Source organism: Oryza glaberrima, chromosome 8 (assembly GCF_000147395.1).
Source record: "Oryza glaberrima chromosome 8, OglaRS2, whole genome shotgun sequence".
Classification (NCBI taxonomy): domain Eukaryota; kingdom Viridiplantae; phylum Streptophyta; class Magnoliopsida; order Poales; family Poaceae; genus Oryza; species Oryza glaberrima.
The window spans coordinates 24,814,652-24,830,629 of record NC_068333.1 but is presented as its reverse complement, the minus strand read 5'-3'; the positions used below and the strand labels follow the sequence as shown (position 1 = coordinate 24,830,629).

The 15,978-nt window shown below is 40.6% G+C and overlaps 2 protein-coding genes across 2 annotated transcripts; both read right to left on the bottom strand.

Moving 5' to 3' along the window:
- Window positions 1–5,635: 5,635 nt before the first annotated feature.
- Window positions 5,636–10,312, bottom strand: LOC127783209 (histidine-containing phosphotransfer protein 1). The gene is made up of 6 exons (XM_052310443.1): window positions 10,125–10,312; window positions 9,858–9,988; window positions 9,669–9,737; window positions 7,975–8,046; window positions 6,829–6,901; window positions 5,636–6,048 (listed from the first exon to the last, which is right to left on the bottom strand). Exons 1-6 carry the CDS (start codon window positions 10,182–10,184, stop codon window positions 6,010–6,012), a joined length of 444 nt encoding a protein of 147 aa, XP_052166403.1. The 5' UTR covers window positions 10,185–10,312; the 3' UTR covers window positions 5,636–6,009.
- Window positions 10,313–11,985: 1,673 nt separating this feature from the next.
- On the bottom strand, window positions 11,986–15,321 carry LOC127781823 (monodehydroascorbate reductase 4, cytosolic). Its single transcript, XM_052308881.1, has 10 exons — window positions 15,107–15,321; window positions 14,921–14,992; window positions 14,769–14,820; window positions 14,564–14,644; window positions 13,978–14,096; window positions 13,543–13,762; window positions 13,271–13,389; window positions 13,057–13,182; window positions 12,732–12,872; window positions 11,986–12,625 (listed from the first exon to the last, which is right to left on the bottom strand). The coding sequence occupies exons 1-10, from the start codon at window positions 15,158–15,160 to the stop codon at window positions 12,302–12,304; spliced, it is 1,308 nt and encodes a 435-aa protein (XP_052164841.1). The 5' UTR covers window positions 15,161–15,321; the 3' UTR covers window positions 11,986–12,301.
- Between the last annotated feature and the right edge of the window lie 657 nt (window positions 15,322–15,978).

Genomic DNA, 15,978 nt, shown 5'->3' with positions numbered 1-15,978 from the left:
GTGTTGACGAGAAAATCGAACACACCGGCCTGGGAGATCTGCTTAGCTCCTGTGCAGGTCCAAATCTTGATTAGATGCGAGCGTGCCAGTCAGTTTGATCCTGCAACTGACAAGATATGCAAATAGTAGATCAAAACAGCCGATCGGCTGACAAGCCGATGGAGAAGTTCCAGCCGATAGCCGATAATAGCCGATGCTGATACCAGCCAATAGCGATAGGGTTTAAGCAATCGGCTATATGTCCAACGTAGATAATAATATGAAGGCAATCGGCTGATGAGGATGTAATAAAACAACAATAATATAATCCGATAGAAACCAATCGGCTAGAAACAATATATAATAAGCACTGATCTGAAGGTTAAAGCATACATCGGCTGGAGGTCCGATGTCATTAAATCCACAATATTAGATTAAACAGTGAAATCTATGTTGCGATCGGCTAAATCCAACTTATATGTATATGCAATCCTTATGAGCCGATGCAATGTCCAGATAACTCATCGGCTGAAACCCCGATGAAACCCTTATTGGCAGTCAAAAAGCAAGCTAGAGATTATGGTTCTAAGTATGACTTAGTAGATCAAACTTAACTGATGCAGCACTAAGTATGAAAAGAAACACAATATCTAGACAATCAAGCCGTTGACTGATTTTCAGGGTGGTAGATGTCTAGGCTAATCTAATATAGCAAGGCGATTTAGCCGATACCGACAGAAACCCTAAAGCGAGAGACAACCGATAGAGCTAAATTGAGATGCTAGGACTAGATTAACATAGACATATGATAAATAGCCAGGCAAATATATTATCCAAACCAGAGTAATCCAAGATGTCGAATGTATTGATGCAGCCTTGAACGACGCCGACGTAGACGATACAATTGCCTGGACTGACGGAACATTGAACTTATCCCTTCGCCGGAGATCGGACACCAATGCAGCCCCGCGTCAAGTGCCAAGTCCCGCCGGACGATAAAATAAAGTAGAAAAGGTAAAAGGTGGCAATGCGCCGAATTGTATTGATCGTGGAGATAGATTACATAGACCCTGGGTGTACATATTTATACCCATGGGTTGATACAAGTCCTTGTCGGACAAGAAAGAAACTAACCTAAAGATAAAAGGAAAACATAAAGTCCTTATCGGACACTAAACACACCTTCCTAAAGATAAAAGGAAACTAACAAACTATTCCTAATTAATAGATAAACTGCCATGCTGCATCCTCTTTAAACTCGGTCACTTCGGGATAAGCTTCCTTTAGTATATTGATTTCCTTAACCGAATATAGCAGGAATCCGACTATTGGCGACTTGATAACTCCCATCGGCTGATTCCGAAATGCTGCAGCCGATAATGATTCTAAGCTGATGACGTATTTGCCGATTACCAAATTTCACTGTTAACAGATGGACTAGTTGAAAGTTTGAAGAATTATTTTGGAACTAAACACGGCGTTATAAACTTGGATAAGTTCCCGTCTATATTTATAAATAAAAATGAGTATATCTATATTTATAGCTAGAAACGACTTTATTTTTAAACGGAGGTATCTTTGGGTGTGTTTAGTTCACGTTAAAATTGGAAGTTTGATTGAAATTGGAACGATGTGACGGAAAAGTTAGAAGTTTATGTGTGTAGGAAAGTTTTGATGTGATGAAAAAGTTAAAAGTTTAAAGAAAAAGTTAGGAACTAAACCAGGCCTTTGTTATTTTTTTTTTCGCCGGTCGGCGGCGTAGGAAAACCCCGACCAATTAAATTAAGAAAATGAGGAGATGTTACATAAAACAACAAACATGTTTGTTGTGAACACATCCCAATCCTAGAACAAGGAAAGGTTTTTGCCGGCAAACGCCTAACTACATGTATACATGGATTTTATATCTCTTCAATCGTGATGCCTCCAAAGCCAGCATCTCACCATGCCCACCATTCTTCAGAAATGCACCAGGAGACCTCGGCGACGGTCTGACTGAGTCCTTCAAATATCCTGCCATTTCTCTCCTTCCAAATCATCCAAGTAATCAAGATGTTTGTGTATATCTTTGTTATCTAAAATATGTTGTTTGTGTGTATCTTCTTTCTATTGGTTGTGAATTTCTGATTGGTCAGGAAAATCACTGTTTTGCAATAAGATGAAACCATGAATGCCGCCAGAGGACCACATTCACATGAGCACTGCAGTCTTGCCTCCTCCTGCTGCTGCTGCAATTTGCAATGCTGTATGTATGTAGTTGCAACGAAATGATCAAATCTTAACCACTGCAGCAAACAAATTAATCACAACGTCTTCAATTTAACAAAAGGAGTATGGGCCAACTGACCAGTTCATACATAATGGTGCTTTCCATTGATTCTGATCTCTCAGCTGCCTGCCTTAATCTGCAGTTGACTTCAGTCCAACCACACTGTGTTCGACTTAACTCGAGCACTTTCGGGAAGGATCATTTAATCTTATTGTACGTGCTGCATTCTTCCTTCAAGGCAATGGATTAATTGACCACTGTGTTATTATCTGATTTTTGTCCCCACTAATAATCAGAAGAACAAAATAACGACAAACAAAAGGTATCTGTTCATTTGACTAGTTTGAAGTTCCGTATCCGTATATCCGGATTATCCGCTTCGAACTGTATCCATGGTTTCTTTTTCTTTGAAGCGAACGAAACTATCCGCTCTGTTTGCTTCTCTAGTTTAAGCTATACCAGCTAACAAAGGCCTGGTTTAGTTCCCAACTTTTTCTTCCAACTTCCAATTTTTTCATCACATCAAAACTTTCCCACACACATAAACTTTCAACTTTTATGTCACATCGTTTCAATTTCAATCAAACTTTCAATTTTGGGCCCAATGAAAACTTTTTTTGTCCGGTGAAAACTCTCAATTTTGGCGTGAACTAAACACACCCAAAAATGGATTCGGAATTCAGTATCTGCATGTAGTACTCCCTATTAGGACACAGAACAGTAAGTGATAAGAATGCATGTAGTGATCAATGAACAGCAGCGTGATTACTCCCTACTATGTCTTGCTTATATGATAAGCAAAATTATTTGACACATGCTAATATGCTATTCACCCTGCTGCTGGTTGCTGGCATGCATGCCACAGTAACAAAGTTGGGCTGGATTGATCGGTAAGCAGCATAAATTAAAAACCAAGTATATCCATGGGCAATGCCATTGGGTAGATTGGTGTTGTGATCTGTTCTACATTAATTATTTACCATACTTGGGAGGCTCATAAAATTGTCCAGCATTCAGCACCCTAAAGGAGAAGTGAACACTAAACTGAACAGGGCTGGTACTGAAAAACTTTACCCGACCAACAAATAATGGCAAATCAACATATAGCTGTTCAACCTTCAGTGTGGAATATCTATAGTTAATTGATCCATATGTAACAATCAGTTATGGGTGTAGCATATGCATTTCTGCACAATGAGCTAGGTAAACCAAAATCATCTTTGTATTTGGAGCTTCAGTTCAGAGTTGGGCCATGCATTATGAAAAACAGAGTTCAGAGTTGATCTTAACTGAACATGGCCAATCATGCAAAACTGCATTTCCCTCTTGCTATGTTCCTGGTATTTCCTGTCACAAGGCAGGCAGGAAATCAGGAATGTATCCCTGGGATCATGAAATTTCAGATAGTATAACGGATCTTGAGGAGTGCACATCGAGAGCTACTGCTAGGGTTGGTAAAGTACAAGAGGAAGAAGGTGCAGCTCTTTGAATGCCTCTTGTTGTTGCCCTTGCCATTCTTCCACTCCTCATCACTGAATTCACAACTTACTATTGCTATGTCCTTTTTATACTACTGATAATTGATCTTTACACTGCTTTATCCATCGGTCCTGTAATAATCTTGTTCATCATCTTACCAGCACGATCACCACCGTTCTATCTATCTGTTGGCTGCTTGGCATAATTCTATTTGCATTTGGTGAGTAGTAGAGTTTAAGTTGTACTGCTACTCAACAAGGCTGCAAAAGAAGAAGACAGAGAATGTATGACAAAGGGTGTTGTTGTCAATGAGTGATTGCACGAAACCAAGCATGTCGACACTTGCGAGCAGCAGCTGGATTAGCTAACAACAAGAGGCAGATTGGTTACAACAGCAGACCCTTTTTCTTGATTTCAGCACTGGAGACTGATAGTTCCATCAGTACCACTCAAGAAACTTTAGCCACCAACTGCATTTCATGCATGTTGGATGTCTGCATGGATCACATCATCAAAAAGATTGAATGAGTATGTTAGATTGATACTACCAGTGCAATTCTGAAGATACTGTTGTAGCAAGCCCCAGTGTGTGGTGCCAGTGAAGCAGCAGCAGCAGCAAGTAAGACGGCATGAGATGCAAATGCTGCTAGACCTACTCGGCGTGCCTTGCATTTATTGGCATTATTAGGCCGGCAGGGGAAACAGATTTCCTGCAAAATAACAACCGCCTGCCAACAATGTGCATCCAACTTGCGCTCCTTTAGCTTCAACATTACAGTACCATCTTTTTTTTCTTTCTCAAGACATGTATATAGCATTGCGATTCAAGGGGTGCCATTGACTGTCAGTTTTCACCTCTCTCTGCTTTTCTTCCTACCTACTCCCCTCCATTAAAAAAAAACACTTGATTTCAGGTTCAAAATTTATCCAAAAGACAATCGATTCCTATCGTCTTATATCTATCCTTAATCGAAGTTTTATCCTTCAATACCTCTTACTTACCAGAGAGACTATGGTATTTCCCCCTTACTAGTAAATTTTCTTAGGATGACTGAAAATATAAATCTTTTCAGGTCAAAGGGAGGAGAAAAATAACATAATTCCACTTACCGGGACCCTGTTTGGAACACAAGAATTTTGAAGGAATCACGTGCAAATTCCGACGGTAAATGTAAAGACAAAAAAAAAAAATCTGAGGTCCAAGAAGGGAAACAATTTGTTGTAATCGCCTCCAAATTTAGACGTATAATAATAATAAATGAAATGATTTATTCCATGACAGTAGCTAGCCCAACGCTATTATACATTTATTCTCCTAAGTAGGAACAATGTACGAGTATTTAGGACCACTTTTCCTAAGTCTAGTAGTACTATAGTACATGTATGATGAACGAGTCCACCTAAGCTTAGGTATAGCCATCAACAAGGGCCAGTTCCAACTGTTCAAGTGGCACAATGCATGTGACCTTGATTTATTGGTGTTCTCAATGCCTCAGCAGTGCAGCAATTGCCTTAAAATAAATTCAGTGTTGTGTGCAGCTAAACCTGAATCTGTTGTACATTGCAGGGAGTAACATGTTGATGTTGGCCAGCTAATGCAGCAATGCTACCAAACCTACAGGTTCCGTTCATTTGGGTTCATAACAACGGACACAACTCACCCATTTTTCACCTAAACTCCCCAGAACCAGTTGCAAATTTGCATGCAGTGTTTCAGGATAAATTTCTGGAGTAGCTTGCATCAACCACAAGAGATATAGGATATGGAAAATCATACCAGATGATGGAAAGGCTGGATTGTAGATGTGTTCTTGACTGTTCTGGTGCATGTAAATCCAAAAATAATTCAACTTGACCTGAGCAAGATGATAAACAATGCACGGTTCACATTCATCCCACAACACATGGTTTCAAACAGCAATTATATCGATATTAAGTATCGCTTTGTTCTCAACAACATACCACAAGCCACCCTAATCAACCAGCAAAATGCAATTTTCGCGAAATTGCACAGCTGTTGCATTTCTAAACGACCGAAAAAAACTATAGCTGAGACACCAGGTAACAACAGATACTACAAATTGCTGGAAACGGTTGTCCCCATCACAGAAACTGAGAGCGACTACTCAGTAATGAAGGTGCCAAAGCTAGATCAGCTTGTTGCTAAACAGCTACAGACATCCCAGAAACAAATGACTCCAAGATAAAAGCTAAACGAGCATGTTCTACAACTCCAAAGGCACAGTAGTTGTGTAAACATGCAGCTCCACTGTCGCGCCAGTTTAATGTTTAGGGTAACAAGCTTGGATTTGCTGCTCCAGCTGCATTGGAAAGCAAAATAACAGATCAGTTCTATAAATGGTTAAGGTAAATTTGCATCGTCAGGTCATAAGACTAGTAAGATTTGACAGTCCAAGAAATCGAAAAATGCAAGCCAGAATTAAATGACCATTTTCCATTCAGAAATGAGAAAGGGCCAAACTGGGGAGGTAAAAGATCAGGTCTACCCATATTATGAGAAGAAAAATACAAATTGGGGACCAAACAACTCTAGGCCTCTTGGAATTATCCCATAGATATATCCACACGCAAGGATGGGATAAAATAAAATAGTTATAAGACAAACAAGGTTTTTGAGTGCGATATCTGTAAGTCATAATTATTACCACACCAAGTGGTACCACGTAAAGGCTTAAGTACAAATGTAGCACTGGAAATGACAAAGAAAAAAAACCAACTTTGTAAAGAAATAAATATACCATGTTCATCTTCTGCCAACTGCCATTATCTCGCATGCTATTTAATGCTTCACAGCAACTATACCACTGTACTATCTCATATATGTGTCATGAAAAGACTAATGCTATTCATTCAGCAAACAGACTAATCATTGTTGATTGTTTTTGTGTGTTGCACGGAAAGTAACAGTATTAATTCCATCATATCCAACCATCTCTACAATTTAATGTTCCAATCATAAAGCAAACCTTACAAATCACTTCCAAACCTTACACAAAATCACTTACTTTTAAGATGTCCACTCCAACTCAGTGCAACACAACAGGGAGTATGGGATGTAATTTGGGAACGCAAGGTAATACCTGAAGCATAGCCTGAAACTTGTTACGAAGATCATAGAATTCAGTCCTCACCAAATCCAAAGTCTTGAGGCACCTGATAAAGGAAAAGGCCCAACACAAAGAAGGGACAATTGTCACAAAAATAACATATTTTATTTTAGGCTATTACATAAATGAAGATATAAAGATCAATATAATGTAGATTTAGGGCCGTTTTGGTTTGAGGCCAATTCCTGCCCTACCAAGTATTTGGTAGCCTTGAATAGTAGTACTTGGTAGCCATTTGGATTGGAACCAACTTTTGCTAAATCTATGGAGTTGAGATAAATCTACCCTACCAAAAAAATTGTAGTGCCAAAACTTGCCCAAGAATTGGCACTACAAATATTTTGGTAGGATTTCAAACCAAAATGACCCTACTTTACTGAATAGCTGCACAACATACAGAGAGGATGGAACAACTTGGTTCCACTACAAATATGCATGCTAAAATATTTGGGGGCATATTGGACAACCTGCAAAACGCAAGAGTTATCCGTCACGTTGCAACCACCCCAATGACCCTACTAGCAAAAATCAAAGAAGAAGCCTCAGCCTGGGTAAAGGCAGGTGCGGTCAAGCTTAAGGAGATAAAACCCTGGGAATAATCGACTAGCAGAGTGTAGTGTTTTTTGGGCTGGTGCGCGAGCATCACATCCCCTGTTTTTCCCTTTCCCTTTTGTAAATGTTTTTTGTCATGGCCCTTCTGCTTTATTAATACATAAGTGGCAAAGCTTTTGCCCTTTCTTCAAAAAAGAAAAAAATACTGAAAATCTACCAGTTCTGTATAAGAATCAAACTATTTCATTTCAAATCAAGGCATGCCTGCCGTAGAGTTTACATTAGTCACACCTTTTAAAGTGATTCTATTATCTTGGAAATTGGAGTGGAGCAATTACAATCCTAAGTCAACAGGCAGAGTAGAATCAGCCAGTTGTTGCTTTCCATGAAGATATGTTACAATAGAAAAAATAATGCAAGAAATTACGTCAACATTATACCACAGAAAACACTAACAATAGGAAAATGTAAGAAAAGAGTGCACTAGATCATCATTAAGATATGCATATAACGATATGTGCAATAATATGATAAAAAAATGGGAATACTGTATTAATAGGTACTAACCCATCTCTGCTCCTCTGCTGGCAAAACTCACGGAACTGAATGCAAGTGTTCTTCACTTTCTGAGCACCAACACTGCAAACATGCAAGGATATACAGTCAGGAAGGCTCCTCAAATGCTTTAATGGAAAGACGAGCAACAAATTTGATTATATCTTCAACAATGCAATATTATCATTGACCTACTAGAAATTCTGGGACGATGATATTTTACTATCAGATTTGCATGTTTTTATTGATCATTTCCGTCTGGCTTGTGAGTTGCCTACTATCAACAAGATTTAATATTTGTAGTGATGTGTATGAATGCCAATTGGTAGTTCCAGTTCTAAATATATAAGGAGATCTAACATGAAGAACCATGGTGAGTTATTTTCATACATAATTTGATTCTGTAGAATAACACTCCAGTACATAAATATACCTGAACCCAAATTGAATAGGCGAAAGGATTTGTTTGTCAATTTCTTATTTAAATTTCTGTTTCAAGAAAAAAAATCTAATCTGGATAAACTCCAGACAACCTGTTTGAATAGGTTCAGTGTACCCTTACAAAATGTACCTTAAAACATCATTCTGAGGATATACTGATAAAGAGCAGGATTAAATTCTAGGTACTATTAAGATCTGGAGCAAGAAGAAAATTTGATAGCACCTGCAGATATGACCAAGTAAGGAGATCTCCAAAATTCAGTAAACAAATCTCAAATGGAAACATTTTTCTTTTGTAGCCATCAGGAAGATATCTTCGGGTATAGGGAAATTAGGGATCTCGAGGAAGGAAGGTGTAAAGGTACAAAACCATGACTACACCAAAAGGAAAAAAAAAAGGCATTTAAACAGGAATTTTACATGCTGTGTCATCCTACTACTGTTTGTGCATATGGTGCATAGAAGCTCTGAAGGACCATCCATGGTGAAGTAGTTTATGGTCTATACACTTAGGAATACCATTAGACCCTTCTCTCACTAATCTATGATATATTCTCTAGCAGTCTACCTTTTAATGACCAACTAATCTAAAATGTGATAACACTCCGGGTTTGAAAAATAACAAAAAATAGAATTCTAAGTAAAATTAGATACAATATTCGTAAATATGAAGCATTTCAAACTATAGGACTCTCACGTGTAAACCAAGTCATTTTGGAATGGAGGAAAGTTCTTCGAACCATTCAATAAGTGTGATGGAACAGAAGCATGTTTTCAGATCTATGTCAAGGAATGCTGCAACAATGAAGCATATGACAATCCTCCTTGAATAGATCTGGAGCACTACAAGGAACAGGAGAATATGAATGCTACTATTTGAACCGTCTGATCAACATGGGAGCGGGACTGAATTTGTCATTTCTACATGATAGAATGATACAGCTATCAAACGGACGACAACCCATCCCAAATTGCTCAGAAGGGCAATTCATATGATAGAACAATGTGAACCGCTGCTCTTCGAATTGTCCAATCACTTTGGGTGGAATGGACCATTTTTGTCAGATTCTACGCCATAAAAGATGCAATAATCAAACATATGACAATCCTCCCAAAGTTGACTACATGCTTCGCACAACGCTTTAAATTCTCCCATTCGAAAGGGATCTCATACCCAATTTCGTGCGCCAAGTGACAATAACAGCAATAATTATCCATAACAACATAAATTTCCATATCCAGAAAAGGACAGGGGAAAAGCTCACCTTGCGCTGCTCCCCTTGAGCTGATGCACATACGAGTCCACCCTGTCAAAATCCACATTTGGCTTCTCCCTGCACACACACACACACACACACACACGCAGCAATCAAATCTCCCAAACCAAAATCAAGCCAATCCCCAACACGAACACGAACGATCCGATCAAAAGCAAGCGAAACAGTTACACGCACAGCTGCCTGGCGAGCTCGCAGATGATCCGCTCGCCGTCGTCGCAGAAGAGCGTGACGACCTCGGAGACGAAGTCCGGCGCGGTGGAGTCCTGCAGCATCTGCAGCTGCTGGAACTGGTCGTCCAGCAAACCCTAACCCCCCAATACACACAATCCAACAATAACATCACACATGGAACCCCAAAAAAATCTCGTCATCCACACCCGGAATTCCGCCAAAAATGGCGCAAAAAATTCGTAAAAAGAGCGTGTGAAGCGCCTCACTCACCATGGCGAACATGTTGTTGACGAGGGCGTTGAGCTGGCTGGTCAGCGCGGCGGCCGCCATGGCAAGCAGCAGCGGCGAGCTCCTCACTCCGATCGGGAATCGGCGAGGCGAGCAAGCGAGAGAGCGAGAGAGATGGATGGAATGGAAGCGTGGGGATTGGGAATCGGAGCGATGCGACGGGTGTGATTTATATGGGGAGGAGTGGGAATTGGATTCCCAAAGGCAAGTTTTAATTTTCTTTTGTGCTGTTGTGAGCTACTATTGGAATTTAATTTTAATTTCTACTTAATTTGAATTGATGAGCATGAGCTGGAGTTGGAACAATAATCGCATAAATTTGGTTAGATTTTATTTCCCCAGCCCTTTCCTATAAAGGAATGAGCCCTTGGTATAGGAATGATTAAATGTGTATATTTATTTCATGTTTAATGCCGGTATAATTCGTGTATATCTGTTCATTACTGCGATCACACAGCTATGTGTATGAAGTAAATTAAGGTGATATTAAAAAACTACTACAAGTAACAAGACACCCAAAGCTGCCTTTTTAGTTGACTTTAGTTCATCTCAAGCAACAGCTTGGAGGTTTTATTGCATAATTAAAAAGTAACAAGTGGCATTTTCACTTGAAAAAATGTGCCAAATCTTTACAATTCGTATAATTTATGTAATTACAAATTACAAGAAAAATAGTAGACTTTACAAATTGCAAGAAAAATAGTAGACTACTCTGTCAGTCTCAAAAACATAAATACTTGAGATTTTTACGGATATTAAAGAGATAGTAAAATTAAATAAGGGATTGTTGTCACTGGTTGAGATAAGTAAAATAGGTGAAAAAAAGTGATAGATGATTGTGTCTGGTTGAGGTGAAAAAAAGTTGCTATGCCTTAGCACAAATTTTAAATTGTAGAAGTTTTAGGAGGGGTGCCAATTAAGGAACTGTATAACATCATGTGCACTGCAGTTTAGTGAATCGAAGAGCAAACATGAGTGATGTTGAAGCAGCAATCTAGTTGGTGGATACTATACCAATTAGTTAAGGAACTATAACATCATGTGAGTACCAATTATTTTACCAGAATCTAACAATATCCTATGATTGCAAATGCAATGTCCACGGGTCGTACAATCCTAGATATTCTTATGCGTGCTACCCTGAATTGTAAATTCTAGCAATAACGTAACTATAAATATTCAAACTTACTAGTAATAATCCATAACTCCATATATGCTTTGCGGTTTAGTGCATTATTGCAAATCAATAACAAAAGAGAAGAAGCGAGTACTGATAATTAGCAAGCTCGTAGGTTTAACTATCTGTTGCTGTTAGTAAAATCCAATAATATCCCAACAACGTAAATGTTATGCCAAAGGGGCTGTACAATCCCATATATTAATATTTTGTCTATGACAATTATAAGTTCCTACAAAAATTATAAATCCCGATAGCAACACACCGCGATAGATATGTAGAATTTTAGAGTGTTCAAGTTAAAATGAATTCGTTTCGTACTAACTCAAACTCACCAAATTAAGGCCCAGAGTAAAATAGGTTATTAACCAAAATTATTGTAGTGGATTATCTATACAAATTATGAATCAAATATTTTTGAAGTATGGAGCAAATAATCCATAATAAGGGTTTATTGATAGAGCTTTAGCTCTCACACTATTCTGAAGCAGAAGCCCGACCAAATAGTTTCAGCTTCACCAAAAATGAGAATGGAGCTGGATGAACTAGGGAGGTGGAGCTAGATTTAGACTGCTCCACAACTCCACTCCAAACACGGCTCTTGAAGTTAAATTTAAGAGTTAGAGTCCCTACCAAACATGCTCTAATTGAGTAGCTAAAAAGAAGATGGCCTAAAACTGTTCTGATTTCATTTGTCAAATCTTCTTAAGTAACTAGCAAAGAACAGCCTAATCCGTGATAAAAAAAAGAAACACAGACGATACACAGGTTTTTTTAAAAAGAAAACAACTAATCACAGAAGCTACAGAGTACAGACATTATTGGGACCTCGCCACAGTGACTACATCACAAATTCACAATGAGAACAAAACAAATCCTCCATATATAGGATCGGAGCTAATAAAATCACTACGAAGCTCAGAATCGAAAAGATGGCAGCATCACAGCGTCCACAAAATGAAATGCGTGTGCATAGAGAGGTTCAGACTTTGGCAGCGAAGTCGAGTCCTTCCTTCTTGAGAGCCTCGACGTCGGCCACCGGCGGCTGAGCTCTGGCGACCTTGGCAATGACCTGATTCTCCTCCGCCGAGCCGCCCTCGAGGAAGACGCCGACGACCTTGCCGTCCTTGATCCAGTACGAGCCGAACTTGGGCTTGGCCGCCGTGGGGTCGTTGTCGCCGAACAGCACATCCTCGCCGACGTTGTCGCCGTAGAACTGCCACGAGAGGTCGAACGACCGGGAGTAGAAGTAGGGCAGGTAGTCGTACTCCGGCACCGACTCGCCGGCCTCCTTCGCCTTGATCGCCTGCAAGTTCATTGAAGCCAGTGAATTTGGTTATCACAAAGAACTTCTGAATCCTGATCAATGGCGGCAACGAGGATGAAGAATCAAGAACGAACGGATGGCTCACCTTCACGGCCTGCTCGGCTGATTTGCGAGCATGGTCAACATGCTCTACTCTCCTAATCTCATTGTATAGCTTCATCGGGAAGGCGGCCACGTCGGCAATGGCGTATACACCAGGAACGCTCGTTTCGAAGAATGCATCAGTCTGGAAGACACATGCAGATTTGAAATGTTCAGCTAATTCGAAGGTATAAGCAAGAACAAGCTCGAAAGAAGGTTCAGTTGCTAATTAGGGTAACTCAAATGGACAATAGCCTGAAATACAATCATCATGCAACAAATGTAGCAGATAGAGCAGAATCTGAAAGATGAACAGAAACCGGACAAACCTTGATTCCACCCTTCTCCTCTGCAACTTGACCCTTGAAGAGATGAGTCAGTGGCCTGCCACCGACACCGACAATAACAATGTCAGCTTCCAGCACGTTTCCATTCTTTAGCTTCACCGCAGTAACCTGCCAACAGAAAAAAAAATTAACAAGGTGAACATTTGCCTTCACAGCAAGATGATACTGGACTAAGTGGTAACTACAGAGTGCTCACATCTCCATTGGCATCAGCATCAAAACCAACAGCCACGGTTCCCTTTATGATATGGATTCCTTTGTTAGCGTAGTATCCCTCGTAGAAAGCAGCAAGGCCAGAAGTGAAGAGACGGGGCACTACAACAGATGGCATCTCCAATATGAGATTTTATTGGCCAAATACGTTACAACTATAAAGATGAGAGGTATTTGTTTCCTTGCTGTTGAGTATTCAGAAAACACAATTTATAGTAGTAAAGCTTTCTGGATGCAAAGAATAAGGAGACTTACTGCACCAAGGTTCAGGGTACACCATAGTGACATCAAAATTGTTGGTCTTCAAGGCTGCGCTAAGCTCAAGTCCTATGTAGCCACCTCCGACAACCACAGCCTTTCCATCCTTCTTGGCTTGCATAGCCGCGACCAACTTGTCAGCGTCCTCAATATCCCTCAGGTACAATATGTCGTTGGCCTCTGCTCCTTGAACACCAAAGTCAGTGAGCTTTATGACCTGATCAAGCAGACAGATGTTCATGACATGAGCAACATCTTAATACAAAAATGCGCGTCTCGCGTATTCCCAAAAAAATGACATGAGCAACATAGCTCTGGAAAAACCGATATGAATAAACAAACATTACAAGTTCACAACCAAAATTTACTAAAAAGAACACCATTCCTCTTTTCTTTGTGGGTTAAAGCTTAAAGGTACAGTTGAGAACTCACCGAGGAGCCAGTGGCAATGAGCAAAGTGTCATAGGTAAAGGTTGCATCAGCTGAACTGGTCAATGTCTTGGAGGCAAGATCAGCCTTGACAATTTCGGTGCTCAGGATCAGCTCGATACCTGCAACATTACAAATGGAAACTCATTCAGTTTGCCATCAATCTGTCAGAAAGACTGCGGTATTCAGAAAATGGTGACTTTTAGCAATTTTATTTATAGAGGAATATTTTTGGCCATTTAAATTAGCTGGCATTCCTTTGTTTACTCGAAAAGGATCAGAGATCAGAGGATAGAATTAATGAAACGACACTTGAGTTATAAAATACTACTACTGGTACTTTTCAAGTTTTTTGAAGGTTTGGTTAGCTTCCAAGTTAGTACTACTGGCAGTCTGGCACTGAAAGCCTGTGAATTAATGTACGGCAACGGGTTTGTGAAGTGACCAGAAGAACTCATGGATAACCATTGCATAGACGATCACCATTGCAATTTGCAATCAACAAAGTACTCTGGCATGAAGATCGAACAGCAACTGCAGATTGCAAATTATATGGAAAAGAAAAGAGAAAAAAAAGCAGTAATTGTACCTTTCTCGGAATACCATTCAGGCAAGAGCCTCTCTCCGCCGCTCCCGACGCAGGTGTGGAATCCCGGAAGCCTGGCTGCATCTGTAGAGAGAAAGATGGATCGGAATGAATCAGCAGCAAGAAATGGAAGAGAGTAATTAGTAGTATGTTGAGAAAATAAAATAAATATGAAGGGCAGGGGAGGGGAGGGGAGGGCGTGACGTACTCTGAGGAAAGAGGTATCCCTTGCTGAGAGCAGGACGCTCGTAGGGAGCCACCTGCAGCAGAAACACGAAGAGGAAAAAAAAAATAATTAGGAATTACTAGTCCAGTATTCATTCAGGAAGGAATCGATGGATGGATGGATGGATGGTTTACCGATTCCTTGGAGATGATGGCGAGTTCCCCGGGCTTGACGCCCTGCTTGGCGAACTCCCGCGCAGCGTATCCCTGCACAAATCAAAATGAAAATGAGTTCATCGATCGTGTGAGTGAGATGATGTGATGGCCATGAGAAGGCAAGCGCGTATTGAAGAGAGTAGAGGAGGAGGGTGGCGATGTTACCGCGGCGACGCCGCCGCCGAGGATGACGTAGGTGAAGTGCTTCGCGGCCGCCATGTCGGAGTCGGAGTGGGACAAGAGGAGGGAGACGACGATGGAGGGGAAGGAGGACAGGTGTGGTGGTGGGAGCAAGGGAGGAAAGCGCGCGGCGGAGGCCCGGGTCTCTCGCTCGCTTGCTTTTTATACGACCGAACCGACGATGGAGTGACGAGGCATTAGCTCGATCGATCGGAGGAAGGAAAGGTTTGCTGCTTCCGTCTCGTTTCCTCTCTCTCCGTTCGTTTCCCCCACCAAACCAACTAATTTTGGCGCCCACGCGGCGCGCTCTTGTTCGTCAAACAGCGAGAGGGGCGAGGGCGGCTAGTCTCGCCGGCCTAGTCGCATAGTACATACCGGATCTACGACCCAGTTGACCGTTCTCACCCCCACCCGGGAAAAAAGGGCAACAACGAATGCGCACACGCCATTGCTGACGCCCGTTAATTAGAGCACGATTGATCAATTATTAATACTCCTTCATTGCAAAATACTATAGTAAGATAAAACACAATCTGAAACTATGAATGTGAACATAAGTACATTCAGATTCGTGATCTTAAGTAGTGGTGTATTTAGTCTTAGGTTGTTTCATTTTAGAACGGAAGGAGTAAATATAACAAACTATCCCAAAAGTTATCAAAGGTTAACATTTATGCTTGCTAATTACTAGTCCTCCTTTCGCTTTCAACACCACGGGGACAACCAACGCTACTCTACTCCTTTCATTTTCTAACGCAACGTCACAGCCAACACTAACCTCCTTGTGCAACACTATTACAATAATTGTAGTACGATCTTAACCTCAGTGGACAGACAGCGTCAGATGGGAACACCTA